The sequence below is a fragment of the Pipra filicauda genome, unplaced genomic scaffold (assembly GCF_003945595.2).
Source record: "Pipra filicauda isolate LSUMZ 115617 unplaced genomic scaffold, ASM394559v2 scaffold707_size140544_pilon, whole genome shotgun sequence".
Classification (NCBI taxonomy): Eukaryota; Metazoa; Chordata; class Aves; order Passeriformes; family Pipridae; genus Pipra; species Pipra filicauda.
The window spans coordinates 64,405-82,836 of NW_024104873.1; the positions used below are offsets into that span (position 1 = coordinate 64,405).

Genomic DNA, 18,432 nt, shown 5'->3' on the forward strand with positions numbered 1-18,432 from the left:
TTCATGATGATGGAATTTTTCCTCCCCACGATGGAAAGGAAGAGGCTCTTCCTCAGCCTCCTGCTCTGCTACAGCTTGCTCAGAGCTGCTGATTCCCACATGGTCACTGAGGAGAAGGCAGAATGCAACCTGTCCAGGAGCAGCAGAATGGATCTCTCAGATCTCCCACCCATCTCCATAGTAGGTGAGTAAAATCTGCCATTCGGTGCCAAATTAATAGGATTTGCAGAAAATGCAGTTGTTGGTTCCTACAGACTATTTGGATAACACTGCAATGTCACACAATTGCCTTAGTGCAGAGCTGTTGTGGCTACAGCACCCAAGAATGACAATGTGACAACCCTCAGTTTAGAGGAAAAAAAGAATAATCATCAGATGACTTATTTTAGTTTTACAGATTTTACTTCAGGTCCTATCATACTGCAGGTCTTTTTGTGTTTAGGTGTTCTTCTGCTAATATGGGCAATAATCTTCCTTTGAAAATCTCATGCATATAAAAAATATGAGCATAATGTGGGGTCTTTTTAAGTATCTGCTCTTGTGGTAGAGAAATCAACAGCATTAACAGGTATTAATATCACCTCAGTTTAACCAGGGGAAGAAAAGAGCACTGCAAGGGAGAGCCAGGGGTTATCTATTTATCCAAGACAGGACCAGCTCTATCCCTACTCTTACTCTGTCCTGTTAGGGAAGAACCTTGTTAGGCAAAGCTTAACTCTTTTCTTCACAAGATATTTTCCTTGTGTCTGCCCTAATTTACACAAACTTCTGGTTTCAAGAATCAATTTTTTGGAGCTAATTAGCTGCAGAACACCATTCATAACTCTGTCAAAACACTAATAATCCAAAAAATACTCTTGTTTAGCTCCTTTCTACAGGCTTTTAGAGCTTTTGCTTAAAGCAGTTTGGTTTCTTACCTTGTTTACTGTATTTTTTCAGAGCTCTTACTCAGGATGACATTTCTTTAAGGAAAAACAGTTGCCCTGCACTTGCATTTCTACAGAAATCTGAATGTTTGAATGCTGAGTTAACTTGGCCTTGTTTAACTGCAAGTTTAGTGAACCTTGTGCTGCTGTGCAGCCTCCCAAGCTGCACCATTGCATGGTCCTTGTGATCCCTGATACCTTCAGCATCACACTTCCAACATTTTTTTTTTACTCCAATTAAAATCAGAGATATAAAATACACTCACTTCAGTTGATTTCTCTATCTTCTCACAAAAGTGAGCCCCTGCTTTAAGCATGACAGAGATGCTGTGTCATGCCAGGTGGAAGTGTCCAAGGCCAGGCTGGATGGGGTTTGGAGCAACCTGGGCTAGTGGAAGGTGTTCTACCCGTGGCAGAGGGTGGAACAAAATGAGCTTTAAGGTCCCTTCCAGCCCAAACCATTCTGGGATTCCACGAACTGAGTTTACTACAGAGATGGAACATCTCTCAGATGGAACATCTCTCAGATACTCTAAGATACTCTCAGATACTACTCAGATACCTTCCTTTTTCAGAACAAAAAGGGGAGGTTGAAGAGATTTTCAGTACAGCTCGTTTTGAGGTACCAAACTGTTCCACGGCTCTGCAAGGATTCTCTGCTATTCCTTTGCCAACGGACATGCAGGATAGCAAAGATCCCCTAACACTGTCAGGCCCTTTTGCTCTGGGGGGTTCTGCAATGCCCCACAAAAGCCCTCGTCCCTCTCTGCCCCGTTTGGTTGTCTGCAAAGAGACTCCTCCCTCAGGAGCAGAGCATCCTGTATCCCCTCCATGGCACATCCCAGCTATTCTGCTTCCCCATTTTATAGTCAACAGAGGGATGAAGCAATCAGCCAGGGAGTGAAGAGCAACCCCCAGCACACTGATAGTCTGAGTCTAAGCCAGCACCACAATCTCCAGTTCACCTTTGCATTCGTTCCTCCCCTACATAAAATGTCCTTTCATACAACAGAGTGAACATTTGACACTGAAAATGCAGGAATAGTTCAAAGAAACAGATCTCTGCATAACACTCACCTCTCTTATAGCCAAAGCAATCCAAGCAATCCTGTACAACTGGACTACACAAAGTCAAATTGAGGTAGATTTAAATTACTTACACGTATCTTTGTTACTGTCAGGAAGTTTCAAAGGACAGAATAACAAAGAACACTCAATATTCCAGCTGGAACTGGGTCCAAATCACTAATCGAGTTAGTGCAGTACCTTTATTAAGGCTTGCCCTTATTAAGTGACAATAACTTTATATGCTTGAAGTACAGGTTTCCCCCCACACTATTTCTTAGAGATACATAACTCTAACCATAAAAAATCATGATTAATAAATGAAACACCTCAAACCAGCCCAAACTGTTTGTTCTTCACTCTGTTGCAATTAGCAAATATTCAGAAACATACTGATAGAGAACACTGGAATAGATGAGGAGCCACCATTTATCAGTGGGGATATGGACATTTTTTATCCCAATCATTCATTACATACATACAGTGCTTATTACAAAACTCACACACAGAGTAAAGGTATCAAAAATATAACAGGTTGGGGAGCTGGGAAGTGTCTCACACTTTAACAGTCTTGCTGTGTTAGAGGCCAAGACAAGTCTTAGTCATGGAATTTATATATAGTTATAAATGTATATATATAGTGATAAAGACATATGATAATCCAAGTTACAGGCACATGAATGAAACACCTTTGAGAATAATGTTTTCTAAAACAAATGGTGGGTGGAGAAGGAACAAAGAACTGCAAATGAAAGGTGGCATCACTCAGATGAGGAGTTTGTACCAAACCAGCAAAGAGTTTTTGCTTGTGAAAACCAGTGTACACTTCCTAATTCCTTCCAAAATTATGCATGTAACACCACCTTCTAACAGAAAAAAATACAGAATTCTAAAGATTTTTCCTATTTTTGTTCACATGACTAATGTTCACGAGTACCCTCATCTTTTAGACAGGGACCTTTAATTTTATTTCTCCGAAATTGTTCCTTGTTTGCATCTACCAAACAAAGTGTAAACATTCTCTCCTAAAATACAAACATCAGTATTCTTCTGCTTTGCACAAGCAGCAGTGACAACAAGAGTTCAGACACTCTGAGCCTGAGGTGAACACCTTCACTGAAAACACACAGGGATGAGGTGGCAATGCAGGTTATTCGCCTTCTCTCACCCAAAAATAGGATTATCTCAACAAAACACCATGCTGTAAAATTGGTTTCATATTATGTTGTGCTATTCTCATTGAAGATTTAACTAGAAGATCCCAGAAAGTCAGCAGGAAAGAGGCAGAGAACAAGAAATCTTCCAAGGTAGGTGGTTGTTCAGAAAACTTTGTTGAATTAGAATGGTTTGTTACATGTAGAGCTTCCCTCTGTGCATTCATTTGGAAGGCTTTTACTGCCATTCCCTGAGTTAAATAATTGACATACAGCTTAAAGCTCTAAATACTGTAAAACCACATGCAAAATAATAAAGGTGGAAAGAAAACTAGAAGCTGTGGCTGCCCCTGGATCCCTGGAAGTGTCCAAGGCCAGGTTGGACGGGGCTTGGAGCAACCTGGGCTAGTGGAAGGTGTCCCTGCCCATGGCAGGGGGTGGAACAAGAAGGGCTTTAAAGATCCCTTCCCATCCAAACTATCCCATAACTCTGAGTTACAAAGGTGCACAGGGTGCCTGCAGCTGGCATGTTCCAGAGATCCCTCCCAGGTCCCAGGCACGTGCTGAGCAACCCAAAATTTCCCACCTTTCCCGGTCCCAGACGGAGGAGCAGCACTCCTTGGGCAGGCTGGGGGACACTTATCCGTGTGTGCAGTTAAGGTTTCTCATGGATGAAGGATCACTGGGCTCCAAAGGCAGCTTGGCAGCCCAGCCCTGGGAGGTGGAGCATTGCCAGGTCACCTCCCTGCTCTCTCAGCCCAGCAAAGTAGTACCAGCCCCACAGACCAACAGGGAGGGTTCAGTCTTTCATTTGAAAAGTTTGGGGGTCCAGGCACAACACCTTAATTAGTTTTATTGATAACTTCATCATCTTTGAATGTTTTTCTATATCTTTCTTCACCGCTTCCACAGTTTTCCCTACAGATCATTTTCCAGCACTCTGCCCAGTCACAGTCAAAACCCAGGGCTCACAAGGTTTATCATTTTGCTCAGAGGGTTGGTCTCCAGCCACCATTTCCCACGATCCAAACCAACCACACCTCTGTGTTGCTAATCCAGGTCTCACTGCCAGCAACCACCTCCTCACCTCAAGCCAGACCCTCCCTCCGTTCCCTCTCTTGACCCGTGTGACCTGTGCTCACTTCACTTTTCCACGAATTCCCACGTTTTTGTCTTCCAGAAAAATGCTGAACGCAAGACACCTCCGAAACCAAGGCCCCCACCAGCTGCCAACTGTGTGCCAACCTTCAAACCCTGCAAACCACACCTGAATTCCTGCTGTAACTACTGTGCTTTGTGCAAATGCCGAATCTTCCAGACAATCTGCCAGTGCCTAATGTTAAACCCCAAGTGCTAAGCCAAGCTGGGGACACAGTGAGGCTCCTGTCTTTCTTTAGTTTCTCAAGTGGGTGTTCCGAATTGCTCCGTGTGTATGGCAAAATAGAGAGCTCTGAAGCTTGGATTTGCCCCTCTTAAAATTTAGTGGACAGGTTTTTTACGGGGTTAATGGTATCACAGCCAGGATGTTATTTCAAGGAGCAGACAACCAGGGAGATTGACAGTGATTAGGTATTTTTAGCAAAGAGTTTGTTTTAGGATGAATTCTGGATTTTTGGTGCTTTGGGATTGTTCGGGTTTTTGGCTCTTTTTTTAAGAGAGTCATAACCCTTTTCATATATTCAACAAAAATCAAGACAAGAATTTATGTAGGTTATTCTACCCGAAAATAAGGCAATTTTTCAATCATCCTCATCTGAGCATCAGTCCATCCACCTTCAGGGTTTATAGTCATTGCAGTAACCAGCACCTCCCATGTGTATAAAATACATGTATACTTGGACCCTAAATGTATCTGTGCCTCATAACATAAAAATCAGATTTTTTTCCCCAGCCATGTCCATAGGAATCAATTCTTCAGCCCTTCTTCTCCTGGTGCCAAAGATATTGTGTATAGAAATCCCAAAAGCAGGAAGACATATCCACAACTTGGAGGAAGAAGGAAAGATCAGCCAAAAATGAATGTATGTCCCACATGTACATCTTGAAGCAAAGCAAATTATAAGCAATCAATCCCTTTCTTTGCCCTTTACTACTAGAGGCAGCTCCCAGAACCTACCCCAAGGGTGAATTCAGGCATCAGTCTCCGTGTGCTGCAGGCAACCAGTGACCACAGGGGAAAAAAAGAACCCACATCAAAGGGTGTAAAGGCTCAGAAACAGCTCTGAAGGTGTGAGTGAAGCTCAAGGCAGCAGCAAACAGGTGTCTGGGAGGCTTCTTTCTCTTGTTCTTGAAGCTCTTTGTCTCAATCTCAAGGTATCCAAGATGGCACAGAAGGAAACTCCTTCTTGGTTAAACTACCAGGAGAATAAGGAGGGAGCAGACCCAGAAAATGTCCCAATGACTCCTCTGTCAGACTCCAGCTCTTGCTTTTCACCTCCTCTGTTCTGTATCTCTACAGGGTTCATCTCCCCTGCTCCCTTCCCTTCTTTTTTTCTTCTTCGGTACTTCCTTGATTTCAGCATTTTCCCTTCATCCCACTGCTATTCCCAGTCCCCCCAGGAGCCACGTTCACTCCAGGTTAAACCCCTCTCTCCTGTGTTCTCTCCACCTGCCTCCACGGGGTCCCTGTCAACACTCTGCAGATTTCACAGTCACACATTTTCTAACCGTGAATTTTGAACGCAGCTCATGAATTTTCTAATCCTCTGTGCAGGTCTGCTTGAGAGGAAATTTCTTCATTGATTTATTTCTAAACACACAGCTGAGGGCTACAAAAGTCTTCCAGGAAGGCCAAGATGATACAGATGACACTCCAAAGGCACTCAAGCCTCACAAACTCTTTTTTCTTATAATAATTGGTCTGAAGCCCAGAACTCAAAACACAGGTCAGGTGCTGACAGAAATTTTTGTTCAGTCTAAAGATATAAAGATGACAGATTAATCTAAGAGAGAGCCCTAATGATGACAGGATGCCATTGTGTTCCTTATCTTTTATAAAATACATCTGTTGACACATGCCATGCAAGCTTGAATTCTTGTACATTTACATAGGTATGTTTTTAATCATATATCTTGGCTCAGGAATCTGTAAGCCACTCAGACATGATAAAAAGGGAATGAGAAGGAAGACTGGCACATTACAGCAGACTTGGGAATTTGGACCCTTCCTTTACTAGGTAAAGATTTAGGTTCCCTTCAAGTTGTTGACAGTGTCATTTTCATACCAGAAAGTCCGGTCAGAAAATCTGTATTTTACGTGGGTCAAGAGGATCAGGAGGAGAGGGAAGGGAAGGAGAGAGAGCCAGAAACCAAACAGCTGCTCTCTGGACAGCAGCTCCCACTCCAGTTTGCAGAATCACAGGGTGGCTGAGGACAGCAGGAACCTCTGGAAGTCATCTGGTCCAAGCAGGGCCTCCTAGACCTGTTTGCCCTGGACTGTGTCCAGGCAGCTTTGGAAGACTCCACCACCTCCCTGGGCAACCTGTCCCCGTGCTGGGTCACCCTCACCATTAAAAACAGAAAAAAAAGCTTCCTGATGTTTGACTCTCTCCAGTATGTCCATGTCTCCCTGGTGCTGGGGAGGCCCAACCTGGACACAGCCCCCCAGGGATAACCTGCCCAGTGCTGACCAGAGGGAAGGGATCCCCTCCTCGACCTGCTGGTGACAGTCCTTCCAACACAGCCCAGGACACAACTTACCTTCTGTCCTGCAAGGGCACACAGACTCACGTCCAACTTTGTGCTCTCCAGGCCCCCCCAGGGCCTTTCCTGCTGAACTGTCTCCCAGCTGGGTGTCCCCCTGCACATCCTGGTGCCTGGGGCTGTTCCTTCCCAGGGGTAGGACTTTGTGCTTCTCCTTGTTGACCAGCAGGAGGTTCAGACTGGTTTTGCAGCCTGGCTCAGTCCCTCTGGACTTATCAGCCCCTGCTCCCAGACTGGTGTCACCAGAAAACCTGCCAAGGACACCCCATCATCCAGAGGTGTAGCACAGCCTGGGACTGTCACCAAGGGATGTGGGAAGTGCCCAGACCCACCTGAGGAGCCACGGACATGGCAGCAGACCCAGCCAAGGACAGGATGTGCAGTGAAGGAAAAGGAAAGACCCAGGCAGACCACTGAAGGGATTTGTTTTTCAACACATATGCATACACTTTTTAATATAGCATTTACCTACAGTGCATTTTAAAATTTGATTTATTAATAAGCCTTCTTTGCAACTGGAATTTATTAGAAAGAGGTTATGCTTTCTTTGCTGTTCATCTATCACACCAAAGAATATATATAATATATATTATATATAATATATATAACCAAGTACTCTGAAATTAGTAGCCTTAGTGACTTGACCTTTCTGGGTAAAGATCATGTTGCATGAGGTGCTGAGAGGATATGGAAATCAATAAAATATGGGCACCAAATGTTTGCTTCAATGTTTTTAATTTAAACAGCTATTTCTGCTGAGTAAGAGTTCCCCCAGGGACCCACCTGGAATGTCACCAGCACACAGATGATAAAACGTGCACATGACAAAAATAGAGTGTTAAATTTTTAGCTGTCAGATACCAAAATACCTCCACTGAAAATTTCTTGGAATTCAAGTGTAGAGACAGTCCCAGTACTGCTCCATGACAGAGTCATTGTGCTCCTAGAGACTAATGGGAGTTTCACCCTAATTAGAGGTTAGGAGGATTAAGCACAAATAAATCACTGTTAGTTTTTCTGAATATTGCCTGTCTTGGGCGAATTTAAAACAGATACTATATTTTCCCCATCCAGAGGCCTGGCTTGATTGCTCATTGTCACACTCAAAGCCCATAAAACCCAAGTTTATCCTGGTGGATAAAACAAATGGTAGAATTAACATCTTAACGACTGTACCAAACTAATTTTAAACATGTCATAGTTTTCCAAGCTAATCATTGAAACGGTCTGGGAGACCTCAAAAGGAAACCAAACAACTCCCCACGACAGCCTTCAGGAAATTCTCAGAGAAGGAAAGATTTGATGGAAGGTAAAATGACTTTTCCCCAATTCTCTAGGTGAGTCAGCAGCATCTGTGATGTTGCTTTAGCTGAGGGTGGTGAAAGAACGGATGAGATCCCTTTGAGATGAGGACAGTGCTAACCTAATTACAGGAAAACCAGATGGACATTTGCATATCCAAACTGAGGAGCCAAGGAAGAAGTTGTATGTGCCATGCCCAAAGCTGGCTCTGTGGGAGTTCCATTTTACAGAGCAAAAATTGCATCATCTCAGTCCTCCAGCAGACCTCTCAGAGGACACACTCCTCAGGAGGTACTGCAGCCTTGAGGTCACTCCCTGACTGGGTGTAGACATTAAATGCCACTCAAGGACAAAGCAAAAAAGCATTAAATCATAACATTTTTCAACAGAGTACTTCAAGATTAATTAGACCATTCTATGGCCAGAAGTGACTCTATAAACACACTAAATAGGTCAATTCAGCACTTGTCCACATCCAGTGTCCTATTTAACACATATATGAGTTAAACTGAGTTCACAGAATCACAGAATATGCTGAGTTGGAAGGGACCCACAAGGACCATCGAGTCCAACTCTCAGCCCTGCACAGGCCCAGCCCCAAGAGTCACCCCCTGTGCCCCAGAGGATCATCCAAACCCTCCTGGAGCTCTGGCAGCCTTGGGGCTGTGCCCACTGCCCTGGGGAGCCTGGGCAGTGCCCAACCACCCTGTGGGGGAAGAACCTTTGCCTGAGATCCAACCTGACCATGCCCTGACACAGCTCCAGCCATTCCCTGGGTGCTGTCCCTGGTCCCCCCAGAGCAGAGCTCAGTCCCTGCCCCTCCTCTGCCCCTGCCCAGGCAGTTGGAACTGCAGTGAGCTCTCCCCTCAGCCTCCTCTGCTCCAGCTGAACACACCAAGTGTCCTCAGTGTCCTCCCACGGCTTCAAATCAAGGCCCTTCCCATCTCCCTGTCCTTCCTTTGGACACTCTCTGATGGCTGAACATCTTCCTTACATTGTGTCCCCCCAAACTGCCCCAATATTCAAGGTGAGGCCTCCCCAGGGCAGAGCAGAGCGGGACAGTCCCCTCCCTGATGCCCCAGGACAGGGATGTCCCTCCTGGCTGCCAGGGCACTGCTCACTCAGGGCCAAGTGGCCACCGACCAGGACCCCCAGGGCCCTTTCCCAGCACTGCTTTCCAGCCTCTCATTCCCCACTCTGTCCATACATCCAAGGTTGCCCCATCCCAGGGGCAGAATCCAGCACTTGCCCTTGTTGAACTTCCCATGGGTGGTGATTCCCAGCCCTCGGACCTGTCCATGTCTCTCTGCAGGGCCTCCCTGCCCTCGAGGGGCTCAACAGCCCCTCCCAGTTTTGGGTCATCTGCAAACTTGCTCAGTGTCCCTTCCAGTGCCGTGTCCAAGTCATTGGTGGAGATGTTGGAGAGCACAGGGCCCAGATGGAGCCCTGGGGAACCCCAGTAGTGACAGGTCACAGTCTGATGTCACCCCAGTCACTGTCACCCTCTGTGCCCGACCCCAGAGCCAATTGCTCACCCGATGTACTCAGGTCTGAAAAAGAAAATAATTAACAAGGGACTCCCTCAACAAACCCAGGAACAATTCACATTTTTTTCTCTCTGCTGCCGAGCTCTGACCTGCTGTCCCCCCAGACAGTCCTCTCCTCAGTGTGATCTCCAGCACCCTGAGGGAAACACATGGGATGGGCCAGCTGGGGCCACTACACTGCAAAATCCCAGTTACCCCTGCAATACCTGGGGCAGATTTGCCACAGACACTTTATTTCCAAAACCAAGAGTGTACAGCAAACAGCTCCTCGTTTCCAAAAAGAAACATAATCTTCCATTTCTGTAGTACATTTGATTGTTGAAAAGAAATAATTGCTTCCTGTGCTAGATGCAAACCACCTGAAGCACCACATGCTTTTCTAACTTTGAGGATGAGAAATTCCCAAGTCACTCTTGACAAGCACCCAACCAAAGGCAATGACTGAAGCTCCCCAGTCTGCTACAGACTGCACTTTCATACACCTTCATACACTTTTGGGCTAAGCAGTATAAAAATACAACTGAGGGCATCGCAGGTGGGCACACACACAGGCAGTGCTGAACCTTGGCACTCCATGAACAATTCCTTCCTCTATTTGTACAACCTCCACTGTTCCAGTTTCTGTTCTGGCAGTATCCAGACTCCAACAGGTATTTTCCAATGGCATCAGCAGCTTCTGCCATAGCACAAAGCACAGGAACACACACACAACAGACCTGCAACACGTTCGCTCACTCTTGGAATCCCAGAAGGGTTTGGGTTGGAAGGGACCTTAAAGCCCATCTCATTCCACCCCCTGCCAGGGCAGGGACACCTTCCACTAGCCCAGGTTGCTCCAAACCCTGTCCAACCTGGCCTTGGACACTTCCAGGGATCCAGGGGCAACCTATATCATTGTTTCACCACCCTCAGCACAAAAGCAAAAATCCTCCTTATATCTATTCTAAATCTACAAATTCTTTCAGTTTACAACCACCACCCTTTCTCCTACCACAACGGGCCCTGCTAAAAAGTCTGATCCCATCATTCTTACAGACCCCCTTCACGTACTGAAAGGCCACAACAGGGTCTCCCTGGAGCCTTCTCTTTTCCAGGCTGAGCACCCCCAGCTCTCCCAGCTCACCTTCGTGCCTCCTCTGACTCTCTCCAGCAGTTCCATGTCCTTGCTGTGCTGGACACCCCAGGGCTGGAGGCAGCTCTGCAGGGGGGGGTGTCTCATCCAAGGGGCAGAATCCCCCCTCCCATGCTGCCCACGGTGGGGGATCAGCCCAGGGCACGGGGCCTTTCTGGGTCCCAGCACACGTGGCCACTCACAACAGCAGCTCTTAAACCTGTAAAACAGAGAAGTTTCACAGCCAGAGTGAATTTGGTGGAATTTCCTTCCCCTTCCCCAGCAAATTACCCTGATCAGGGGACCAAGACACTCAACTGTCAGTCTGGCAGGATGGGTTAGTTTGGGTTTTTCTGGTCTCCCAGAATCAACAGTTGTTTTCTGCCTCTCGCACAGTGACATTGGAGGGGGTTGGAAGAGGGAAAGGAAATTTTTTCCCTTGCCAACTGCTTTTCACAAGAGGCCCAGTGCCACCTCTGCCACACCAGGAACACCCGTGCAAGGCTGGCAGATGTGACATGGGACCTGTGGGAGACCATCCCCAGCTGGAGGAGCAGCACAAGGCCAGAGACACACGAGGCTGCCCAAAAGCACAGCCACTCACTCTCAAACTGCCCCGCAGAAATTTGTGGTGCCTGCAGTGTTTTCTGGGGTAATACAAAGACTTTACTGGCAGACCTCTCAGATGGCCAACACATGGCTAAGGCCCTCTCCCAGAAGGAAAAGAAGGTTTTAGTTATTTCTGCAAGATTTTTTTCAGTGAAATGAGAAACTATACAGTTGCTGCATGGCATATGCACACATCTTTCTGTCCAGGAAATCCTTTGAGATGAAATCCTGCCTGAAATTTGGGAGCCCTAAAATGGCTCTATTAGTGTCACAACCCAACTCACATGTGGTTTTCATTCAGCATAGATAAAGGCAGGAAAAGGCTAAAATACATCCATTCCTAGTGATCAGGTCCTTCTGCATCAGTGGAAATCCTCTATTGGCTTTAATATACTTTAATAACACCTTCGTCACTCACTCGCCACATTTTAGCCTATCCAGTAGATTTACCTAATAACAGTGGTTTTGTGGTACCCTGGCTATTTTGGGCAGTTTCCTCAGCTAAAATGTCATTTGTGATCTCGTGGGCATATGTACAGCTCCCTCAAACAGAGGAACAAGAGCATTATAGGACTTATAACAGTAACAGCCAGAAATCACCCATGAGAATTTACAGTCTCACTCTTCCTTGGTTTCCATTAAAAAAAAAGGTGGTGTTTAAATATATACGTATAAAAATAAAAACTAATTCAAGGATAACAGTCTTTCACCCCTTGGTGAAGATCTTAAAGTCTTCAAGAATGGAAACAGGAGCAAATGCATTTAAAGTAATTCAACAGCCAGGGATCCCTCTCTCTGAAAAGGCCTCAGAAGTATCTGACAGAGCCAGAGCACTTTAAACTAGAAAGTTTCAGTATTTAAAAACCTCCTTGCTACAAAGCTGTGATTCAATTCATACCAATTTCTCCATTTGGGAAGCAAATATTTGGAGCACTGAAGGACTGTTACTATACAGTAAAATGGATCCTTGTGATTGCCTAGGTGAAGATTGCCTGGGATGTTTTTATCCTTGTCCTAAATGTGGTTCCAATAAGTGTGGAGCAGAATGTCACTGCAACCGTGAATGGCTCTACAAAAGTTACCTGCATTCCAATCTCCAAGTATATCTCAAATTACTGGTATACAAAAACAGTCATTAATATTAACAAACTATAACAATAACTTATTTATGCCTTTTTAAGTTTATCAACTTTTAATTTTATAAGTAAAAGGAAGCTATTGGCATGAAAATGTACTACCTACTAACAAAGAGGGGGGAATAGAGGGCCTTATAGAAGAAGACAAAGTTAATTAATATTTTATTAACATTTTTTAAAATTTGTTGAATTTTGATTTTTTGACAATTTTCTGAGTTTTTATAACAATTATTTTCTTAAAGTCTAAAAATTAACATAAAGAAGTACATATTGTTTTAGAAATGGGGGAATATATAATTTATCTTTAAATTATAAAAATGGTTATATAGTTTTGAATTTTAAGTTGAACATGAAAAAATTCCAAAGTATGTTTGTGCAAATGAAGGAGCCCTCCACGAGAGTTGTGTGTGAATGTGTGTATGTGTGAGAATTTAAAATTCTATGACAACCAATGAGCAGACCAGAGGCTTTGCTTCCCTGCATTCCCCTCAACTTACTCATTCAACATCCTCCAAGATCTTTCTTCTAAGCCAAGAGTTTGGGCAGGGAAGTTGTTCTTTATCTACAAAATGGTACCTCAGCAGCAGGTCAGACCCCCAGAAAGAGTCAAAAGGAGCTGGTAACCAGTTGTTAATAATACACACACAGAAAAGAAGTTTAGGAGGGGAAAAAGAACAGAACCACCAAATGTTTGTTCTGAGTGGAACAAGTTAATAATGCAAAGCAGATACCAACAATAAGCCCGGGCTTAAACCAAAATCTGGGGGTCAGCCCCATTACTGAGCATTTCAGGTGCTCTCAACATCTGCAGTGCTGTTCAGTTCACTGCTCCAGTGCTGCTGCTCCCCAGGGAAAAGGAGCACACATCTCTGACTGTGGCTCATTTAACATTCCCTTAAGGAAATGATTTTCCAGGCAATGAAACCAAAGCCGGAGTGCTACAGAAAAGTACCAGGCTTGCTGAGAAGTGTCTCTGGACTCTACAGATGGAACAAGAAGTAAAAACTTCGCTGTAGATTTTCTCAATATCCTGAAGAATTTAACTTCTGCCATGGAATTTCAGGGAATTAGACAAGCAGTGGGGATGTTAGTCCCCATCCAGTACAAAGGATGCTGCAGAACATTAAACCATTTTGTTTTCATCCTATTCACTTCTGGAAGTGTTTGTTCACAGGGCTTTTTTTTCTTCTTCTTCTTCCAGTCTTTTGTTTGGTTTTGCTTTCCCTAAGCTGGCATGCAAACCACAGGCCTGAAGGATTAGTGACTTTAAAAAAGAAGAAAAATAACTGTAATTGATGCTTCTTACAATTGTGCAAAGCTGTCCAGTGGCAAACAATGCTACTGCAAACACTGCTGAGGCTTCACAGGGCACATTCACTACAATGGATTTGTCTTAAGAAAAAGGCCCACAGGCTACAAACCAAAATTAGCTTCTGAGAAACTTCCTATCATCTGCAAGCAGAACCACTGCAATGAAAACAAGCTCAGTCATGAATCACAGTCACCAGTGCAACATCCATTTATCCATCCTTTGTTCTCTGCTGCAGTGATCCCCAATTCCTCAGGCAGCCTCTACACCCCCATCAATCTCCATTTCCCAGAACATCCAGCTCTGCAAAAAAAAAAATAAAGAGCAGGGCTAGAAAAAATGTATTGCAAACTTAAAAATCAGGGAGCCTGGCATTTCTGGTTAAGTGGAGAAATATAGAGCTTGTGTTCTCTTATCACTTCTGACTCAACAGTGGAGGGAAAACAGGAGCAGGAGGTGCCACATTTTACAAGAGTATTTCCACTGGTAACAATAAGGACAGCATTAACAGAAAAATAATCTGAAAGGCTTTTAAGGCAATATGTGACTACTTCTGGCCAAATCAGAGCTGTCTGAAGACGAGGAGGACAATCCTTCATCAGTAACTTCGTTTCTCACCAGGTTCCATCATTTTGCAGGGACGCCAAGGTGATGGTGCTCATCACCCCCCAGGAGAGCCCAACTGCACTGAAGGCAGTGGTTTGCTGCTGGACCTGAAGGTGTTAAAAAACAAAATGAAATTGGATATAGCATTAAATTAAAATTTTTCCCAGCGTGGCAACCAGGTCTGATGTAGCACTTTACTCCTGAGGACATTTCCTGATCGGGTAGAAGAGAATAGTAGAAAAAGCCCTGCTAAATTAAAAGCCAGGAATGGCTAAATTTGAGGAACAGCTGTTAACCAGACATTTCCCAATTCTCAGCCAGTGGTTGCTCATATGTGGGGGACAAGGGGGTGGGGGGAAGCTGCAAATCTGAGTCAATTCCTCTAGTATGAACCAGAGCACACGGCACCTCTGCACATCCCTCTGACACTCTGTACACGCCTTCCCAACCTGGACCTCCTCCGTGCACAGATGGAAATCTCACTTCTTGCATTTTTGCCCCTCAAAAGGAGCCTGCAAACAAGACTGGAGGGAGAGGCTGCTGAGCTGAAAGGTAGAGCTGCTTTAGGACTCTGTACCTTTGCTCGGCCTGGTTGGGGGCGGGAGCCCAAGGGCCCCTCGCTGCTCTGGGACAGCCTCTCACTGCAGCTTCCCCAGGGGACACCAGAGCATTGTACTGTGCATCCCCCTGCTCACCCCTACACCAGACCTGCTGAGTGTCTCAAATTTGAGTATGAACCTTGCATTTGTTCCCACTTCCCGCTCTCATCCCTCCCTGTGCACAGGTCTCCGTGTGCAGCGACCCCTCTGATCCTCTCTGGGATCCCCCATGCCAGACCCAGGGAGCCAGCAGCTCATCTCCCCCTGGCACTGTGGTATCTGCCCTGCAGAGTCCCAGGAGCGAGAGAAGCTGGAGTCTGTCCCTGTCCCATGACTCACCAGCCAGATGGGGGATGCCAGATGAGCCCCTGGGGGGGGTTTGGGGCACAGCCTCGATACCTACAGACAGCAGGCTCTCCTCACTGCTATTCTTCATTCCTGCTCAAACCACTGCAGAGTAACCACAGCGGGTCTGACCATCTGTATTTGGGGAATCTGGATGCTTGACCTCAGGCTAGACTGAGCACTGAATTAATTGCATGTGGACTGAAAACAAACAAGGAGAAAAGAACTAAAAAATGAGTATGAATGATTTAGTGAAACTGTAAATGACATCAGATGTGCTCTTGCCCATAAAAAGCAAGCAAGCAACAAGGCTGAGTGATCTCATAGTGCCATTTAGGTTGGAAAAGACCTTTATGATCATTGAGTCCAACCATTCCCTCAGCACCTCCAAGTTCACCACTAACCCATGTCCCCAAGTGCCACATCCCCTCCAGGGATGGGGACTCCATCACTGCCATGGGCAACCTGAGCCACTGCTTGGCCACTCTTTCACTGAAAGACATTTTCCCCAATATCCAACCTAAACCTCCCCAGGTGCAACTTGGACCCATTTCCTCTCCTCCTGTCCCTTGTTGCCTGGGAGCAGAGCCCGACCCCCCCAGCTCCCCCCTCCTGTCAGGGGGTTGCAGAGCCCCTCCAGCTCCCTCAGCTGCTCCTGGTGCTCCAGACCCTTCCCAGCTCCGTTCCCTTCTCTGGACAAGCTCCAGCCCCTCAATGCCTTTCTTGTCATGATGGGCCCAAGATTTGAGGTGGGGTCTCACCAGTGCCCAGCACAGGGGGACAATCCCTGCCCTGGTCCTGCTGGACACACTGGTTTTGATACAACCCAGGTGCCTTTGGCCTTCTTGCCCAGCTGGGGACACTTTTCCTTTAATGTGGATTGGATACCTATTAAGAAACAAGCAGGGAGTCCCAACACGAAACAGCAATATGCATTTTTTACAGAAAATCAGCTGCTACACCAAAGGTCACATTTCAAAGTCTTCCACCCATTCTGGAAAGCTTCTGAAACAGAAGAGAAATCTGCACATTTTTCTGTAAAGGTTATTCAAAATTTCCCTTGAGTTCAAACTGAAGCAACATGTGAGTTTGGCCAAAGCACAGCTCGTATCATAGTGAGAACTAAGATGACCCTGTTTAGGCTGAAGGCTGATAAGCTGGACCTAAAGAATGGGAAGTGCACAAAAAGGGCTGAACAAAAATATTCAACATGGTCCTGCATTACCTCTGCCAACTGCCAAGCCACACTGCTGCCAGGTACTGGGCACAGCACTGCTGCAGCCAGCACCAAACCACAACTGCACCTCAGGGAGCCAGAGGGAGGAGCAGAAACTCTGCCAGTGGTTTTATTGGGGTTTGTCTCTGATCTAGTGCTCTTCAACAACAACAAAAAATAAATCCACGATCTAACCAAATACATTCCAGATGTGATTTCTGCACTTTTATCAATTCAAACCATCAAAATCCCACGTTTTTAACTTGTTCCCGCTACTGCACTTTCAGCAGCAAATCAGCTTTTCATTGGTTTGCTCAAAGAAAATGCTGTGCTAGGAAGTCACTGGACAGGTCTCGTTGTCACAGTGGTGCTTCAGTGCCCTGGCCCAGGGCCTTGCAAAGCAGATGGGATGGCTCAGACCTGGTCACACTGCTGGTGTCTGGACACTGCCCTGACTTGTCTGTGGAATGATGATTTCAGGTGCTTAGAGCCTCTGGAGGGAGCTAAACTCCAGACATAGTTTTGCACCCAGGATGTCTCACTAGACACATCTTCTGAAGCTCAGCAGTGTGATGTTCACCGAACTTCCCAAGAGCTCCAACAAGCAGGAAACACAGGACCTCAAGTTTTTATGAGAAGAGCCAAACATGTACATATATATAGACATACAGATTTCTCTACATGTTAAACAAGTGAATTCTGCAATGAACAATCATGGAAAAAGAAGGTCCTGACCCACTCCAAAACAACAAAGCACCACTAACACAGAACCACTGGTTGCCAGGCCCCACCCTAAACCACTCCTGCCAGATCTTCCAAAAAACCCCCACATTTCAGCCAAAAAGGTACACTGCTTTCCTAACACACTGTACCTTATCTCCCAAAGGAATATATTTTTTAGATCAATATATATTGAAGCATCTGCTGGAAGGGCTTGGGTTTGTGCTCAAACAATCCAGGAGAGTTATGGAGACCATCAAGGCCCATTTCTTGACACAGATGGTCAAACAGTCAACTAAGGGAGCTGCTCTACCAGATCTGTCACTCAGAAAAACCCCAACAAAACAGATCAAAGATGAAAAGGGCAAGGCAGCCTTTCCCCCAAAGGCTGCAGTGTAAGGTCCTTGACTGCCCATGCAAACTTTATCCAGAGGTGTAGAAAGAAAAGTGGAACCAGACAGTGAAGAGCAGGGATCCCTCTTCCTGTTTGGCACTTTAAAGATGCCTCCCATCCAGCTCTGGCTCCTCAATATGACAACACTGACATACTGGAGACATCCACCTGGAGACAGAGACCCCCCAGCAGGGCAGTGGGACACACACAGAGACCAAGATGGGGATTCGTCAACCTGGAGAAGGGGGAGAGGGATTTAAAGCTGCCTATGAATTCCTAATGCAAGCATGGAGTGAAGATGGAGCTAGTCCATCCCCAGAGGTGCAGGTGAGAACCAGCCCAGGCAGCAACGCAGGAAATTCCATTTAAACGTACAGAAAAGTGCTCTCATATCGGGAGAGAAGCCTAAGGTGATGTGAGCTCTGTCCCCAGACTAACTCTCCTGGGCAAGCTCATATCCAACCTGATCTAACTGGCCCTGGTAGGACAGGGATGAACCACAGACCTCCAGGTGGCCCGTCCTAAATAAATTTTAGGAAGCCATGATCCAACAGCAGAATTACAAGCCTGTACTACAGCACAGATGTTCAGCTGAGAAAGGGGTTGAGACAGCCCAGGTGGAGGAAACCAAAGAAAGGGTAAGGACAACACCAAGTCTTTATTTTTCTATTGCATTTGTTCTACTACAGTG

General features: G+C 45.7%; 1 protein-coding gene across 1 annotated transcript; it reads left to right on the forward strand.

Annotated features, from left to right (window-relative positions):
* Positions 1-4,507, forward strand: LOC113986939 (agouti signaling protein). Its single transcript, XM_027719130.2, has 3 exons — positions 1-184; positions 3,237-3,298; positions 4,326-4,507. The coding sequence occupies exons 1-3, from the start codon at positions 4-6 to the stop codon at positions 4,500-4,502; spliced, it is 420 nt and encodes a 139-aa protein (XP_027574931.1). The 5' UTR covers positions 1-3; the 3' UTR covers positions 4,503-4,507.
* Positions 4,508-18,432: the final 13,925 nt, after the last annotated feature.

Excerpts from the sequence above, each read along its gene's own strand:
- LOC113986939 (XM_027719130.2), top strand. The coding sequence starts at position 4 with ATGATGATGGAATTTTTCCTCCCCACGATGGAAAGGAAGAGGCTCTTC. Across the intron at positions 185-3,236 it reads CCCACCCATCTCCATAGTAG|ATTTAACTAGAAGATCCCAG; the intron begins GTGAGTAAAATC and ends TTCTCATTGAAG. Across the intron at positions 3,299-4,325 it reads AGAACAAGAAATCTTCCAAG|AAAAATGCTGAACGCAAGAC; the intron begins GTAGGTGGTTGT and ends TTTGTCTTCCAG.